The 18,587-nt window shown below is 41.0% G+C and overlaps 1 protein-coding gene across 1 annotated transcript in view; it reads right to left on the minus strand.

The window, feature by feature from the left end:
- Adamts19 (ADAM metallopeptidase with thrombospondin type 1 motif 19) overlaps window positions 1–17,833 on the minus strand; it is a 172,398-nt gene extending 154,565 nt beyond the window's left edge. Inside the window, exons 1-2 of the mRNA XM_075970835.1 lie at window positions 17,746–17,833; window positions 16,593–17,242 (exon numbers count right to left, since the gene is read on the minus strand). Coding sequence (XP_075826950.1) covers window positions 16,593–17,242; window positions 17,746–17,833 — 738 coding nt within the window. The remainder of the gene's footprint in view (window positions 1–16,592; window positions 17,243–17,745) is intronic.
- Between the last annotated feature and the right edge of the window lie 754 nt (window positions 17,834–18,587).

The following is an 18,587-nucleotide window of genomic DNA, read 5'->3' on the forward strand; positions in this document are numbered from 1 at the left end:
TGATTCATGATGAGAAAAACTGACCAGTAACAAGTGGGCTAAAATACTGCATGAGATATGATAAATACAAAAAGTAAAATCTGTCAAATTATTATTGATGACATCTTTACTATAAAGCATACTTTTGAAACACTTAGATATGGAATTCAAAGACCACAAAATCTATACAAATATTTCCATTGAATTGGTACCGTGAATTTTTAAATTATTTGTGCTACAAAAATTTAAAATGGTATCCCTTTTAATCTTATTGTTGAAATGACAACATCATATATTAAACGTTGGCCAGCTTTGACTTTAAGCCCTTATTCAAACATTCTCTACATCTTAGTAGTTCCCAACACTCTTTTAGAAGAGACAAAGAATCTTTAAATTCCTTAGGAATTCAAAAGAAATGGCTATGCATTACGTTTCCCTATGAAATAAATTATTCTGTTTGGACTACCTCTAAATTTGCTGCTTGATTTGTGTTGTTTTATCCTAAAAAATATATTCAGTCAAATTTTCCATGTACTAAGATGAAATGATGCATGGACCTGGTGAGCAACTGAATAGAGGAAACGAGAAGCATCGGGATAAACTTTGCTCAATACAAGGCCATTTGCTGTTGCTTTGTATACATTGGTGTATGCTATGCCTTTAAAAAGGAAAGTTCTAGAAAACATCTACAGTATGATTCTAGTTAGTCATCTTTTAAAAAACAAAACAATATTATGCTTTTATGGATGCACATACTTAACAAAATTATGAAACTGTGAATGAAAATACGTTTACAATGTTGGGAATAGTGGTTACATCTGGAGACTTGGGGAAGAAATTGGCTGCCAGGGGTACCACATGATGCACACATTTGAAAATAAAGGTCTTAAGCAAAACGGGTGAAATTTCACATTCACAAAATCTGTGTTGCTGAATTAACCTATGTATATTCATATAGTTATGAAGTTTTACAGTTACAGAACTATATATTTATTGAATGACAAAAAGACTAATGAGGAAATGCACAAAATTTATGAACATGTAATGCAGAAAAGACATGAAAACTGTGGCAAAGAAACAATAAGATTCATCAAGAATATTGCCCATAAAGAGTGTTAATATCCACAATAGCAAATGTCTTGTAAGAAGAAGAGGTATAGTGCAACTGATGAGGATGTAAGATGGGCTAGCATATTTTAATTGACAGAATGTGCCATTTCAATAATACCATCCCACATTCCCTTTTTCTCTTAAAGATACCATTTCTAAAAGCATATCTTAAAGAGGTGTGCAAACTCTAGCTGAAGTTGTGGGTTACAAGCTATTGTGCTTTGCAATTGTGTAAAATGGGGCTGAACTAAAGCCTAACAACACTAATCTTCCTTCACAGCTATGAACAAGTACAGTCAGAGTTATCAGTGTCATCCATACAGAGGATCTGAGAGAATGATTTTTCTGTGCATGTGTGCAGCCTCATCTAGCATGCGTGATACCACGCTCCATGCCTTTCTCCAGAACAGTGATTCTCAAGTTTGCGAAACTGCACAAGCACACACACAGAGAGAGAGAGAGAGAGAGCGAGAGAGAGAGAGAGAGAGAGAGAGAGAAAGAGAGAGAGAGAGAAAGAGAGACAGACAGACAGACAGACAGAGACAGAGAGAGACAGAGAGAGACAGAGACAGAGAGAGACAGAGAGAGAAATGGGATGAGCTGGCAACAATTGAATATATTTTGACTGTCCTAAATGTGCATCTATGTGTACAGACCAGATGCCTTCAAATATCAACAGTCACAAGACAACACTCACCCTATCCACGCTCCTTTGTAGTGACATCAACAAACCTGACTTGAACCAGTCTGTTTGAGTTTATATTTCTCTGCTATCATCTATAGCTAAATAATGAGAAAACACTTCTCTTGGTTTAAATACAAATTTAAAAACTCAGAAAGACTGAATGAATATCCTGTTGAAAATTATAAAGGTAATGAGAAGCTAAGCTCTTGTTTTAAGTCAAACACTGACACTGGTGATTTAAATAAATTGTGTTTTCACGTTATGCATTATGATGTAGCTTTTTAAATTTTGTTTTTGTTTGAGATAGGGTTTCACTGTAGTTTTAGAACCTGTCCTGGAACTAGGTTTTGAAGACCAGGCCGGCCTCAAATTCACAGAGATCTGCCTGCCTCTGCCTCCAGAGTGCCGGGATAAAAGGCATGCACCACCACCTGGCAATGTAGCTATTTTTAAATGTGGATGTGAGCAAAGGGCTTAAAATGATGTCTTGACCAGAGAGCAATACACACAGATAGTCAAATATTAGGGCCAAGCCCTACACATCAATAAACAAGTTACAGAAGAAACACAATAGTAATGCCATTTACACTACCTAGTCAAAGTTAGGATTACACAAGAACAATAAATGTTACTTATCTATGCCTCTATGTATTAAAACATCTGTCTGTGCACCGTATGCAGGCCTGGTACTCAGAGGCCGCCAGAAGAGGGCATCAGTTCTCCTGAATCTGGATTACAGATGGTTGTGAGTTGTCATGTGGGCACTGGGGGTCAAACTAAAATTGTGTGGATAATGTTTTACAACTTTATAGTTTCATGGGGCAACAGTTTTGAAATTGGCCAGCTCTGCATCTGAGTCCATTGATGGTCTTAGACCAATTACTCAATATCCTAAACAGCAAATCAAGTAGAAGCAGAGCATCTTCCTCACAGGGTACTTTGGGATCAAATGCAATTACTTAAAAATAGATTGTCCAAAACTCAGCAGCTGAGTCACACAGGACCACTGGTGTTTACAGTTGTCAAGGCTGTCTATCATAAGGCAGAAAGAGTATTCTGCAGACTGTGAAAACTAAACCAATACTGATTCTATCATGTCAGGGTTTTCCAGCCAATGAAGTTTGGAAAGGCGCAGCCAGAAGTTGACAATACTAAGTTCTCTGCTTTTAGAAGTGCAAACCACAGAGTCAATGAGAAGGCTCAATGGGTAACAGCACTTGCTACTCTAGGATACAAGCTTAAGATCAGGATCACCTGAGTGTGATCTTCAGAACTCAGGTAAAAACGGAAGGAGAGAACTGACAACACAAGGTGTCCTCCAACACACACACACACACACACACACACACACACACACACACACACACACACTGTGCCACAACCACAAACCCATCTTGGACTTACACACAACAATGATGAATGAATTTCTTTGTAAAAATAAGTGCTACTGGTATTTGAAAATGTCTGGTGTATCTTCAAACAGATCTCTCTGTTGCATGAAAATTTCTTGTTTTAAAATATTAAACACACTAACACAAGAGAACCATAAAGAGGGAGAAAGATAGATATGTTCCAGCATATTATCCTCTATTTCTACTACTCTATCTAGTTCTTATCAATTTCTCCATAAACATTGGATAAAATAATATGAACTATATCCCTTACATAACATTTCATGGTCAAAGTATAATTGAGTTACAAAGAGTAAATTTAGCACATGAGCATATCTTTGAGTCCTGTGTTTTCTACTCTAATAAAGTCTCTATAATTGTTGTGTTTATAGTCATACATCACAAAAATAAAGTACACATGAACAGTTTCGAACTTCACCCCAGATATTACCATACCCTTGACTTTGGGAAATTATTTACCCCTGTAGACCCCAAATTCTTATTAATAAAAATAAGCATGTGTCTTAGTGAGTGTGAAAACTGGCCATGCTCTATGACAACAGAAAATGAGAATGACTACATTATCTGTGAACTCCTAATTTGGCTTTCTTTGAAAAGTGACGCAAATACAAACACTATCCTCTCCATTCATCCATTTTCCATCACAGGGCTTAGAAAGTGAACGACTGAGGCATCCCACACTCTGCCTGGCGGTTTGAATGAGAACGCCCCCATACGTCCATATATTTGCATGCTTAGCTTCCAATTGATGAACTGCTTGGAGAAGGATTAGGACATGCAGTGTGTCTCAATGTCTCTGCAGGTAGGCTTTGGGTACCTCCTACTCCCCACCCCCACCTGCTTCCTGCAGATTAGGATGTAAAGCTCTCAGTCCCTGTTCCAGTGACATGCATGCTTACTTCCTGTCATGATGATAATGAACTAACCCTCTGAACATCTAAGCAAGCCGCCAATTAAATGCTTTCTCTTGGGTCGTTTGGGCCATGGTATCTTTACACCAAAACATTTTAGGTGGAAGAACCTTGTAAATTCCCTGCTCCCTGCAGAATTATTTGTGCAATCTGTTACCTGCTACTGTCCTGACTCACAAAGATTTATGTCTAATATATTTAAACGTTCAAATATTCATTTCAAAATTTATAATTTGAGGAGAATCCTAAATTTTTAAGAGGCAAGTTGGCATATCCAAACCTTACTTTCACTGAGAAAGTAAATCTAAAGTATTTATTTTAAAAAAGAAAATGGTTTCCTTTACATAGAAACGTATCAGAGTCCTTAAAATATAACAGTTTCCAAAAAGTAGACCTAGCACATAAACATATCTTTGAGGTCATATGTTTTCTATAAAGCATGTATTATACCACAGACAAAATTTTTGTGTAAACTCTAATATACTTTTCAAAAATATTGTTATTATGGTTCTAACCACATTTTATCATGAGGATTCTTTTGTTTGTTCTTTTACTTGTATTTTCAAAATTCCAAGGATGGTAGGCGAAGGAGGCTTATGCACACCTGCTATGTTTCTTCTGCTAGTTAATGGGAAGACACGAGAGGAAAATCAGGCAGTTAATCATGTAGTTTCAATACAGAGTCTTGTGTGTTCTGTTACAAGCCTTTGGTGAGCTATTAATAGATTCAGAACATGAACACGTAAGACTGTGTCATCGAGAAACCAAATTTTAAGTTATGGAGATTCTACAGCCAAAGGCAGGAACAGCCAAGTTCTTAGACAACTTCCTAAAATACCACTGGTGAGATAACCAGGCAACCACATTAATGGGCAGAGGTAGGCAGGAACATGCTATTCCAAAACAATCCAGTGGAACCTAGGGAACAAGTGTTTCCAAAGTGTTACATTTAAAAGGCACCCTGAGTATATGTCATCAGACTCAAAATCCTCTTTTATCTTTCTGCTTCCTCGCTCCTTTGCATAATTCTACCCCCCTCATCCGAACATTTCTTTTCAGTTCACATGGATTATGCAAACTGTTGGGACTTAACAAGGACAAGGATCTATAGAACTGAAAATGAAAAGCAAGCAATCATGGGAATTAAGTAAGAGACCAACTATCTACTGCTCCTTTGTCCCTCCTTCTCTTTTAATGCTTTGTTTTAATTTGAAACTCATGTAGCCCAGGCTGGTTTCAGTGGTACATTACAGTGTGTGTGAGTATGTGTGAGTGTGTGTGTGTGTGTGTGTATGTATGTATGTATGTGTGTGAGTGTGTGTACCAGAAAAACACTGCCAGCTAAGCTACATCTCCATTCTTTCTATTTCTTTAATTTCCCTTTTACCAGCTGACATAATTTACACTGCGTTTATGTCTTGTCAACCTTCCTCTGACTACCACGAAGCTCCCCTAACAATAAAAATTTTCCTATTGTCTTATCCCTTAGAAATATGTGTGGAACATAAAACGCATAGGATAAAAACTATGACTTAATTCTGACCCCAAAATTTTAAAGATAACGTTATTTTTTTATAAAACGTGAAGTGACTTTAAAGCATCATTTATCATATGACCCAGTCATTCCATTTCAATATATTTACTCTAAGAGATTGAAAAATATGCATCTTCACAAAGTCTTATGCACAGATATTTATAGTAGCAGTAACCATAACAGCTCAAACATGGAAGTAAACTAAATGCGCTTGACTTGGTGAAATGATAATCATAAATGATCCACTCAGGGATTGTAACGGGGAGAGGCTAGAAGATGGGCAGGCTAGGGTGTTGAGGAAAGTGATACAATTCTATTTCAACTAAACACATTAAGACATAATGAAATAAAAAATATATTACTCATCAAAATATTGATAACATGAGGATTAATCCCGTCATAGAAATAGAGACTTTCAATTTTTTCCGATGAAAAGGAAACAGGGAATGTACAACCTGACCACAAACATGATGATAACTGAACGAAGCTGGACACACACTAGCCCTGTATGATGTAAACTTGGTTATTGCCTGGAGATAAGGAGTGACTGCAGTGGAGTATGACAGACACGTGGAACTGATGGAGATGCTCTGAAACTCAACCACAATGATGGCTCTACAGTTCCGTAAATGTTCTAAAAACAACCGGATTGGACACTTAGTATAGCTGAACTTCATGGTATAGAATTCATAACTCCAATAAATGATGGCAGGAAGAAAACATGCATAACATCCTTTTCAATTCGTTATTTTACACAATGACTTGCTCTAGACAGAACCAACCTGGTATCTATGGCTGCATCTTACTAATGAGAAATAATTAGGCTATATTTGGAAAGTGGTCTATGGAGGGCACTGGATCTTAAGAGTACCAATTTAATAACTTTAAAAATGCTACTACACAAATCAGTTATTTTGACCTCAAGAAACTACAACTGAAAAGCTATTGGGATTCGGAATTATCTGTAAGTATACAGATTGGGCACTTACTAATTTAATTTTTAAAAATCGGTTATTTCTACCAACAAATTGCTCAAACTTTATGCTGTGCTGATCCTGTTTATACATGATTCTTTCCACAGAAGAGAACTCAGGCTTGCTATTTGGGGTGACACAATTTTGAAATTCTGCATCCTTTATTCTGTTGCGACTTAACTTGGTAGTGGGTAAATCCCTGTCAATTTGAAGGTATGCTCCATAGTTTATTTCTGATGAATCTTATTTTATAATGACTGGAGCAAAACTAGAATAAGCTGTCTGCTTTATTTTTGCCAGCTAAAATTTTACTGTGGTTTGAAATAACAGTTTTGTTTACCTCATTTCTAAAATATTCTCTCAAACACAAAGTATATTTCAACTTGTGTTCAATGAATTTGTCTGAAAAATAGAAAAACATTCACAGTGGCAGTAATAGTCCATTGCGTCTCCTCTCCACTAATTCAAACTTATAATTTAGAGACACACGAGGGGTTCCCAGAAGAATGTTAGAAGGCATGGACAGAAGCCATCTATGCTTATTATAATTGTGCTAAAAGAAAATGATAAAAAGAACAAACTTGATATTTTCAGAACCTTATTCAAAGTTTGGAAGATGTAAAATTTTCTTTAAAGATTTTGAATTCTGTGGGTTTTTTTTCCAGAGCCACTAGAATGGCTGCCCTCAAATTTAAGCTTGTGCAAATATTACAACTTTTTATTAACATTACAATGATGAGTTACCCTCTAGAATTTGAAGGTGAGGCCCTATCCTGAAGATAACACACGTTTTAATCATAAAACATGGAGAAATCAAACTAGTACTGACATGGAAGCTTCATCCTTACTGGATAGCTTTCATAGTGCTGGAAGGTTCTGTCCACAAACAAGAGGAGAAAAGTAGTCATGAATCACAATTAGTGGTGCACTCTGAGAGCTACAGAAATGACGGCCCTGACAGGTGCAATAGTGCCCTGAAGAATGTGGAAGTAGCAGGCAACTTTCTGATGGGACTTACGGCCCCCTCCCCAATAGGAAACCCATTTCTGCCACCATTATCAGGACTATGACCTTGTGCCTAAGCATGTAATGGGCCCTAGTGGAGAACCTATGACTATTATTCTGCTAAATGGACATAATATTAAACCAACTCCTAATGGCTTATCATCATGCCCATGGATGAATGCATCTCTCAACCTTCATCAGTAAAGCTTCTATTTGCAGTTGTGGTGATTAGCAGAAAACCCACAAGAGTTAAAAATGAAATAATTAAACATTGTGGGATGCTCAGCCCTAATGGGACAACTATATCATGTCCTTTCCTCCCAAGGCTTAGGGACAATTATAGAAGGGGAAAAAGAAATATGTCAAAAGCTGGAGGTAGTGGATGATTGTAAGGAAAGAATGGTGTTTGGCCTCAGCAGGGCAGTTGTACAAATGAACTCTTTGGACTGGAGAGGAAGGGGGAGGGGGAAGGGGGAGGGGGAGAGAATTGGGAGGAGAGGAGGTGAAAATTTGTAATAATAATACTAATAAATAAAAATAAATAAATAAAATTAAATTAATTCAGAAAAAAATTCTTAAAGGACTAATCAAAATAGGAAAGAAAAAGGAATTACTTTTTAGTTTTCAAATACAGTCTTTCTGCTTAAGGTTAAAACTAAACCTATGAGTTTTATCTTATCTGTTACGGAATATTCCTTTACACCACCTGAAGATGTGTCACTGTGATTGATTTAATAAAGAGGTGAATGGCCAACAGCTAAACAGGAAGAATTTTAGGTGACACTTCTAGGGACAGAGAGGTCTTGGGAAGAGGAAAGGCACAAAAGTCAACCTGGTGCAAAAAAAGCAGGATGGGGAATATAGAGGAAAGGTAACCAAGCCATGTAAAAGAACATCGATTAAAAGATATCACTTAATTTAATTTATAAGAAATAGTTAACAACAAGACTAAAAAACTAAGGCTAGGCCTTCATAGTTAATGTCTCCACTAATAAGTGGTTATTTGGGAGCTAGCAGATAGGACAGAAAAAGACTGGTTATACTCACCAACCCCTAACTTCCCTTATCTCCAAGATTCTAAAACTGGTATCTACACAGTTCAAGTTAATATATAAGGCACTAGGAAATCTAGTTAAAGGCATGATGAGGAGGCTTGCCATGTAAGTGGTCACTCCTTTAGTTATGCCAGATTGAAGCAATGAAGCTAAAAAAAGAATCTGGAGCAATATGACCTCATGTTGGCCCTCTTAATATGCCTTTGATTTTGATGATTTCCCCCCACCCCGCTCTCTGCCTCTCTGTCTTTTTCTCTTTCTCAACCCCACACCCAGAGAATGACAATACTGGTCTAAGCTCAGCACCATCTTTTCACAACATATGAGTTAAAGTATAAAGTGTTAATTTAGTGCAGATATGTGCACACTAATTATGAGATGAAACCAAGTGCCTCTTACTGGACAAGTGAGTACTGCCCTATCCAATCCCTGGGGTCTTTCCAACACTACCACATAATCACTCTATAAAAGCATCTGGGTAGCTTTGCATGGCTGAGCTCCCATTTTCTCACTTCCCTCAGTCTGGCATCAGAATAAAGATGAGAGGGACACAGTGATGTGCTCACTGGAGCTGCGCACTGAAAGCCCTCGGCATTAAATCATGGTCTCCATTTGTCTAGGGGAACCTGTAAGCCTCTTTTCAGGAATCTTCTCCCCAAACCAAAAGCCTGAAGGGATTGCTATTCACCTCATCATTTGTAGACATTGTCAATATATATGGATTAATTCCCTTATTTAACCCATTTCCTAGAAGGAGCACTCCTTTGTCTATTATTCATTCAATTAAATTCATCAAACTACCTAAAGTGCTGTAATTACTATTAAATTAAACATCCCTGTGCTAATGAGCTTTGATTTAGATATCCTGTTTTGTCTTGCTTTAGAAGTATTTTAAGACTTCTCTATAGATTTTAAAAAACATGTTTGTATGGCTGGAGAGATGGTTCAGCATGTTATTCTTGCAGAGGTCCTGAGTTCATTTCCCAGCACCCACACATTGGCCATAGCTCCAGTTCCAGGGGTTCAAATGACCTGTTCTGACATCATAGGGCACCAGACATGCATGTGGTGCAAAGTCATACATAAAAGTAGACACTCATAGATAAAAATAAAATAAATACATCTAATCTTTAAATGTGCTTTTTATGATTCAGTTAGTAAAATTCAAAAAAGTAAATACTGGTAAGTAAATACAAAAATTTCTTCTTCAAATTTGGTACATGATAGGATTATCTCAAGCCTAAGATACAAATCAATACATGAGCAAGGAACTCAATATGATTGATACATAGAGCAAGAAATTATTATTGTACTTTCTGTTTTCCAAGCCTTCTGAATTGAAAGATGTTAAGGACCACTGATGAAGATTTACAGAGTACTGCACAATAGGCTTACTTATAAAGACTTTGCATGTAGGCAGGTAGCTATGTAGAAAATGAATGTGCTCCTAAAGCTAATTCCTACCAATTACCTGAACTGAATAAGAACACAAATATGGAACAATTGAATACAAAACGCAATGTGTGAGATCAAGAATTCCATCTGATCCTCTAAATCTGTAAAATTTAGTGCAGTCTTATGACCCCAAAAGGATATTTAACAAAGTACACCTAGATATAGATAGATAGATAGATAGATAGATAGATAGATAGATAGATAGATAGATGATAGATAGAGGTAGAGACTTTTATTTAACCCCGGCACTTCGGAGGTAGAGGCAAGCAGATCTCTGTGAGTTCAAAGCCAACCTGGTCTACAGAGTGAGTTCCAGGACAGCTAGGGCTATACCGAGAATCCCTGTTTCAAAACACATAGAAAGAAAGCATACCTTTCCTAGTCTCCCAGTAACTTTAACCTTTTCATAAAACCATTAAAAGTTAAGTGTCTCTCTGGATGGAAGACTACAGATGATATATTTAATTTTATTTATTTTTGAAATTGTTTTTAGAACATATTTGTTATAATTAAAATTTGTCTTTCAAAATATTGATATTAAGGAACTCTATAATTAGAAATAAAGAAGAGCAAAAATCACATAGAAAAATAGGTAAAATATATAAAGAGAAATTCTATAAGATAATGAGAACCAGGAGAAAGAAATTTTTATAATAATACTAGTAACTCTACAGGGAAAGGTGAGCTTGCACACCTTTGTTGGCCTATGTATAAAACACCACCACCTCACAATCCATTACCAATACACACACCTTCCTTTTGACATGCAAAATGTTACCTAACCACCACGATGTCTTTACTCTTCTGTGTATGTCACAGTTCATGACAGGAGAGTATTGGAGTGAAACATTCAAAGGTTCATCAAGCCAAACTGAGCCAGATAGTGGAAAAGCTTTGAGAGCCAATTAAACAGAACTCCTCAAAAGGAAATCTCACACATGCAGGTGCGGATATCACAAAAATCGCAAAGTTACGTGTGCATATTCTTGTGCATTCGTAACCTCCAGATCATGTGCCACAAAAAGCACGTTTTATACTTGGGAAAAACAATAAGTAACAAGGAGGGAACAGATAGAAGAGGAGTTTTCATTATATCATTGTTGGGGGTTCTACATGGTAAGATTTGAATCCTTCTTATTTCAAGAATAATTTATTTTGGCCTTAGATTGTAATGGGAGAAGAGCCACGTATACTCACCAAGATTCAAAATCATTTTGCTGAACTCTGAATAATCCATGCTCTAACATCAAATATTATAGATTTAATCATCTCAGATCAACTGATGTCCGTTCCTCCATTGGTGGTCTCTCCTTCATAAATGTTAGATTTTTTTCTCTCTTTCTCTTTGATTTTCTACAATTCTGTCACAGTATGTCAAAATTTGGGTATCTCTTTTTTGATGATCAGAATGGGAAGATGACGAAGGATATTTATAGAGAGATAAAGCAACAAGATGCTCTTAGCAAGTAGTTCTCAACCCTTGTATGTCTATGACCCTTTAATACAGTTCCTCATGTTGTGGTGACCCCAACCCATAAAATTACTCTAATTGCTACTTCATAACTGTAATTTTGCTGCTGTTATGAATTGTAATGTCAATATCTGTGTTTTCCGATGGTCTTAGGAGACCCCTTCGGCCCCCACCAGGGGTGGCAACACACAGATTGAGAACCATTGCTTTCAGCAGAGTTAAAATTTTCTGTCTTGCAGGGAAGCATGCTAAGCTGAAGAAGTAAATAACTCAATGGCTTCAGAAAGTCTGTGAAACTGAACATAATCATTAGGCCTCTCCCTCCCTGAGCATATAAACAGAAAGAACTGCTAAGAGACACTCTCGGATCTGCCTTGAAGCGGGGATCAGGCCAGGCTCAGACTAACTGGGCTACTTGGAAAGAACATTCTCCAACCCAGTGAGCTGCTTACAGGCTGGGAAGTATGTTCCAGGTTCCCAGTTTTTGCTGGTGGGGACTTTGGTAATGCAGCTGTCTGAGTCATTTCTGCTCCTGTAATAGACTCCTTCCCCATGTTCTTGTAAACAATCCCCATGAAACGCATTGGTTCCCAAAGCTGGACTTTAATGGTAGCCTTACTGTGGTCTGTTACCAGCTTACTATCTGGGGTACGTTGACCGGGTCACGTCTCCCCAGGAAGACTACCACATGGTGTTCAGACATGTAGCCCACTTGCTCTACATGTCAAACAGTCTCCTTCCTTCCTCTCTGCCCTGACTTCTGCTCTCATACATTAACTTATCCAAAGTACAGGTCCCAAAATATTAACTTGTTCAAAATTCATCACAGATTAGAATTTTTGAGTACAGGAAAAGTACACATGAAAAAAGAAAAAAAAAGTATTTTTCTGTATCAAACAGTAAACAAAATGACCACTAATATTAAAAACTCTTGTTTGATCTTGGGAAGGGTTTCATTATGTCACCCAAGCTAGTCTTGAACTCGCAATTCTCCTGCCTTAGCCTCTGAGTTAAAACTCTCAGTGTAAGTAAAGAATCAGTTACGGTTTAGTCACCGCTGTTCACCATTCTGAGAAAATTATCTACATATTTAGCAATAAGCAAAAAGACACTGGCCGACTTTTCTTTGGCTCAGTACGTGGATTTGACTGTTTTACAGGGTCACGTTGCTGGAAATGCAGGACAGCTGTACAGTGCTTGACTATACATGAAGACTGAGCATAGCTGAAACAAGGTCATGGTGTCCATTTCAGGCTAACATCACTGCTGTGCTGTTTTGCGGAACTGGTTATTTTCATATACTTTACATTTTAAAGACAATGATGGGAAGCCCTTTATTCGTTATTTTTATTATTATTATTTATTCAGTGGTATGGTTTTCTTGTTGTTTGTGTAGTTTTGCCCATCAACAACTAGTCATCTCATAAGGATTTGGGAATGAAAGCAAGACACCCATTTCCCAGCACTCAATCTACTACACTTCCTGTTTATCTAGTGATTGACAGGTTAGGGTGAGCGCTCCTTGAAAAGCATCAACACTGCCTCATCTGCTTCTGTTTCTGTTATCTACAGAGTGTTTAGGCACAAGAGTCGTTGGCAGATATCTGACTGATCAATGCTTCTGTGTTGGAGGTCCAGTCAATCTAATAAATAGCTAAGCAAAGGTTATCATTCAGTACTAGCCTAACTAGGGGGAGAAGACACAATAAGACTTCGTATGTAAAACAGTTGCTAGATACACAATTGTTATATGTCCATTTTATAAGGGGAAAATGGAGATTCAGAAATACCGAGTGCTTTGATGAGGCAGAACTTGTTCCTCTATCCAAAATATCCATTCCATCACTAGTACTTTCAAATTACAAGCTGGATGAATATCTGGGAAATAGATGTCTAATCTGTTAAGTACTTAGCTCTTTTCAAAACTGGGTAGCTGATAACCTTTTTCCTTTTATTAAAAATGTGAACCTTTTTAAATATGTCATAATCAAGAAGGTAATTCATCTCTATGGTTCAGTAGTAGCTAGCAATTAAAACTCATTATGGAAAGAACGAATAACTGGACGCATGGTGATTTACCCTTGTCGAACCACCAGTAAGAAAGCCTTTGCTGATGGAGAAGAATGACGCTGTTACCCACAAAAGGCTGTAACATTTGGAAGTAATCCACGTGTCTCCCACAAGGGTTACAGGATGAGCAGCAATGTGGTCTAGGCTCATCACACTAGCTAAACGAGGCCCACACTCGAGAAGATGCCGCTCTGGAGGTCTAATCCAAATGGACATTTTAAGGTCTTCTGTTTCTTCTGGTCTAGACACCGAGTTTGTTTTGTTCCTTTATGGGCTCTGCCAACACCTCCCACGGTCTCTTTGCTCTACCTGAAGCACTCCATCATGTGGCTGGAGACTATCTCCCCATTCCTAGAAACCCAGTTAAACTTCTGAGTGTTGGAAAGCTGGCCTCAACTTCCCTACCTAGGGTTTTACCTTGGGCAAGGATTTTTAAATTCAGGTGAGACATTTGACTCCTGACAATTGCATGCCATTGCCGTGTGACTTCTTGTCCTATCCATTTATTTATATGGGCAACTTCATTGTGTGCCTCTGAAGACAGGTTATTCTAGCCCTTAATACAAGATCCAATTAATAGCCAAAAAGTTGACTATTTAAATTTTTAATTCAATCATTTAGTTATCTCATGCCACAGATGAGAGGGGTAAAGAACTTTTCACCAGGGAAGAAGCCAAAACTGGAGTCAAGATCACGAATTATCCTCTCTTCCCTAGTCCAGGAGCTCCTAAGGGAGGGGTTAGCATGGCAGTTAGAGTAGCAGACTTACCCTCTTGGCTATCTGCCTACACTTTTACTCCAATTCTGACTGCTATACTGTATTACTGGCAACGTCAGTTCTCTTCCACAACAAAGACTTCCCAGTTCAGAGTATATCCTTGTGTGGCTGGTAGGAAAAGTGAGCAAAAACTCCAGCATGATAAACAGGGAGGAATGTCAAACTCTCATTCCGGCCATGAAAACCCCAGTCATAATTCTAACTTTGCTCCCTTAAGTATGGTGAGAGGACATAGCTCATTTGGAAAATCTGACCCACAGCCCAAGACTCAATACAGTGAAATGCTTTGTCCCCCTACTGCTCTTACCACACCAGGAACGTTCTATATGTAATTATTTAATCCCCAGCCGAAAGCTAGCAGACAATGAAACTCCCACAAAATGTTTACCCTGCTGAGGCGTTCCAGTATCAGTTCCACCGAAAACATTTTCAAAGCTTTCCACGTCATTTTTCCAAGCCACCTTCCCAGTCATGCCTAAAATGCCTATATTTGAATATTCACCATCTAGTAAAACATAGCCCTGTCCAACAATTCCCAGCATTCAAGCATAAGAACTTTGGTGGCATAGGTAAAGTTTCCAAGTCTTGTTTTGTTTGGGTTTTTAATCATTTTTTTTTCTCTTTAGCATTCCTTGCCTTTGGGTGGTTTTTGACTGTCATGTATTGCTGTTGGATTTTCCTCCACGGCATCAAATTGCTTTTTTGTAAATTCTTATAAATAAGAATTATATTAATGGTCCCCTCTGAGGAGCAATAGCAACTCACAGGGGGATTTCCCATGAGTTCTGCTTATACCAATAGTTAAGGTTTTAGGGGATATGGCAGGAAAATAAGGCAAATACGGGTACTGCCACTGAGCTGAACATATAAGGTTCTTTAGAGTGGTCAATTTTGTCATTTATATATTTTTTTAAATCTTTTTTTTATTGAGAAAATGAGAAAAAAAAAAACAAGTTTCCACCTCCTCCCAGCCTCCCATTTCCCTCCCCCTCCTCCCACCCTTCTCCCCCTCCTCCCACCCTTCTCCCCTTCCCCCCACTCCTTTCCCCCTCCCTCTCCAGTCCAAAGAGCAGTCAGGGTTCCCTGCCCTGTGGTAAGTCCTAGGTCCTCCCCCCTCCGTCCATATCTAGGAAGGTGAACATCCAAACTGGCTAGGCTCCCACAAAGCCAGCACATTACGTAGGATCAAAACCCCTTGCCATTGTCCTTGGCGTCTCATCAGCTCTCATTGTTCGCCATGTTCAGAGAGTCCAGTTTTATTACAAAGTAAAGGTCATCTTATGGAAGCTAATGAAGTCAAGACAAGAAGAAAGTCAAGTAATGAACATGGATAAAGTGACTTTTTCAACAGAAAAGCAATTCCACCTTCAAACTTTCCAACATGGATTCTAGAGAGGAAAGGAGGCTGTTGTAAAAATCCCAGCACTCGGGAGGCAGAGGCAGGCGAATCTCTGTGAGTTCGAGACCAGCCTGGTCTACAAGAGCTAGTTCCAGGACAGGCTCCAAAACCACAGAGAAACCCTGTCTCGAAAAACCACAAAAAAAATAAAAATAAAAATAAAATAAAAAACCCTAGCCCCCTGCTGGTGGGATTCCAGGAGTGCCCTATGGCAAACCTCTGCTTTAGATTGAGTACCTTTGCAATGGGCTTTTCGAGAATGAATGTTGTGAGGACGGATTCTAAACACTTGTCAGAATGTAACTACCAGAGAACTGTTCTAAGCTGCTTTGTAGTGGGACACTCAAACCAACAAACACCGTAAAACCACAGACAACGGACGAACTGAGGGTGGGGGCAAATACAAACAGGATTCAGTATTCAGGTGCATATTTCAAACTGCTCAAAGACACCAACCACATGGTGGACGTGCTTCAGAAATTCGAAAAACATTAGTTGAACCACTTGCAAGAATAAGAAGGCAGACTCCCAAAGAAATTGGCAGTTCCCTCGAAAGCTCCCTGTCTGCAGTAAGACCTTTGGTTCACTGCACCGCTCTGGTAGTGTTTCCTTTAGAAACGCTTAGTGTAGACACCTGGGTGGTAAGGTGTCCAAGTAAGCTCAGAGAATGGAGGAGGAGATGTATGCAAAACAGCTGGCGTATTTAAAAAAAAAAGGATGTAATGGAGAGAGCTGGGGAAGGGAGGGCGCTTACCAGGCCACCTCCACAGGTGCTGAAAGAGGCCAGAGAGCCAGGATGGTGCAGCACCGTCCCAGTGTAAAAGCAGGCGGAGTCTGGCGGCGTGGGAGGTCGAGGGTCAGCCTCTGCCCGGGTGGGATCGGGAACTGGATTTGGCCACTGCTCTACCGCGAAGCGCTGCGCCAGGAAGCGGCCATCTCTCCGGAGCAGCAGGTACAGGTCTCTGGAGAGGGCCGGAATTCTCAGTAGCACCTCCTCAGTGCTGGGTTCCGCTTGCTGGTCCGGGGGTGGGGACGAGGGGGATTGCGGGGGCGACGGCGACTGCCACGAGGCCGGGGCTCCCGAGGACAGGGATTGATCTCCACTGGATCCCCGAGGCAGCTCCTGAGATTCGAGTTCCTCCTCGTCCTCATCACCTGGCTGCGGGGTAGACTCGAACCAGGACTCTGACTGGCCATCTGGGGCTTCTTCCAGCGGCGCCCGGGCCACCGAGCGCACTTCGCGCGAGCTGCCCGCAGCCTGCGTCCGGCCGCCGCCCCCAGCGCCGCGCCCCCAGCCCGGATCTGCGCTGCCCCCGCTGCCGCCCGCCGCGTCCAGAGACTCCCGGCGCCAGAGTGCAGGAAACACGACTTCCCACTCTTCAACGTCGGGTGTGAGCTGTAGTCCTGTGAATGAGGGAGACGGGCGCAGGGCTTAAAGTTTACGCAAGCATTCAGGCATACGGTCCCCACAGATAACATGCGCTTGCACGAATGCGAGAAGACTCCTGCAGGACCTGAAGTCTTACAGACCTTGACACTTTCATACTAAAAGTGTGGCGATATTATTTAAGCATATACTAACTGAAACCGGTGCAAACTCCAGTAAGCTCGCAAAAGAAATAAATGGCAAGCCACCCGGTTTCCTCCGGGTACGGTAAACACAGCTTTGAACCATGACTTGGGGTGGGATTAGGGAAGCTGATCATTTTACAGATGTTAAAATCAGGCCAAGGAAAGGGCCCTTCGCTTGTGACCCTGACCTGCTCATATGCCCAGCAAGCTGTTTCCCTGCTGCCCACAGAGCTCTGCTCAACATGCACGGGGTGCACCAGTTCTGCCTCCCCTTGTGCCCTGGGTCCTCACTGGCCAAGTGGGAGAGGAAGCTGGAAAGTCACTCTAGAACGTACCTGAGATTGTCCCATGCGACAGGAAGCCCAGCTGGTAGAGGAGGCAGCAGCAGCAGCAGATGCGAGTCAGGCGCATCTCGGGGCCCATCTCCACAGTGCGCGCCTCCCGCGCGATCCACAGCGCACGCAGCAGCCTCCCCGGAGCGCCGGCGGCCAGGCGGCGACTGTGCCCGGGCCCTTTGTCTGCCGGGGGGGGGGGGGGTGGAGGGGGGGCAAGCTGTGTGACTCCCGGAGCCCGGGCGGGGCTGGGGTGGGGAGGAGCGGCGAGCAGCACTCGGGCTCTCTGCGCTCCAGCTCCCCGGCGAATTAGGTGATGAGTCGACTTTCTGTGCTGTGGACCGTGCAGGAGTTTCCAGGCCCCGCGGGCCAGAGCCTGAGCCCCGCGGGACAGTCCCGCAGTCCGCCGAGAGCCGGGAGACGCGCGGAGGACCGGCCGGTCTCGGATCGGGCGGAGTAGTGCGATCACAGCCGATGCTCGCCGCCGGCACCCGCACAGAGCGAGGCCGGTGCCCGGGTTTGGACAGCTTGCCTTAGCAGAGCTCTGCACACTCCCCGGGACGCCGAGGAGAAGAGAGGGCTGGATGGGGGAGGGGGCGGGAGAGCGCGCTCTTCTCAAAGAGTTGTGGAGGTTGGGGTCGCGGGTGGAGAGAATCAGGCGGGTCAGACCAGAATCAGAGACCCAGGAGTGCCCGCCAAGCGTGAAGTTGCTGGACAAAGGTCCCAGAACACCTCACACGTGCTCTCAGGCTGGGAAAGAGTGGTGTTGGGACCCAAATTCTCTCACCTGACTCCTGATTGGCCATTCAGAAAGACCTAATTTGCATCCCCCACCTTCTGCCCTC

Source organism: Microtus pennsylvanicus, chromosome 4 (genome assembly GCF_037038515.1).
Source record: "Microtus pennsylvanicus isolate mMicPen1 chromosome 4, mMicPen1.hap1, whole genome shotgun sequence".
Lineage (NCBI taxonomy): Eukaryota > Metazoa > Chordata > Mammalia > Rodentia > Cricetidae > Microtus > Microtus pennsylvanicus.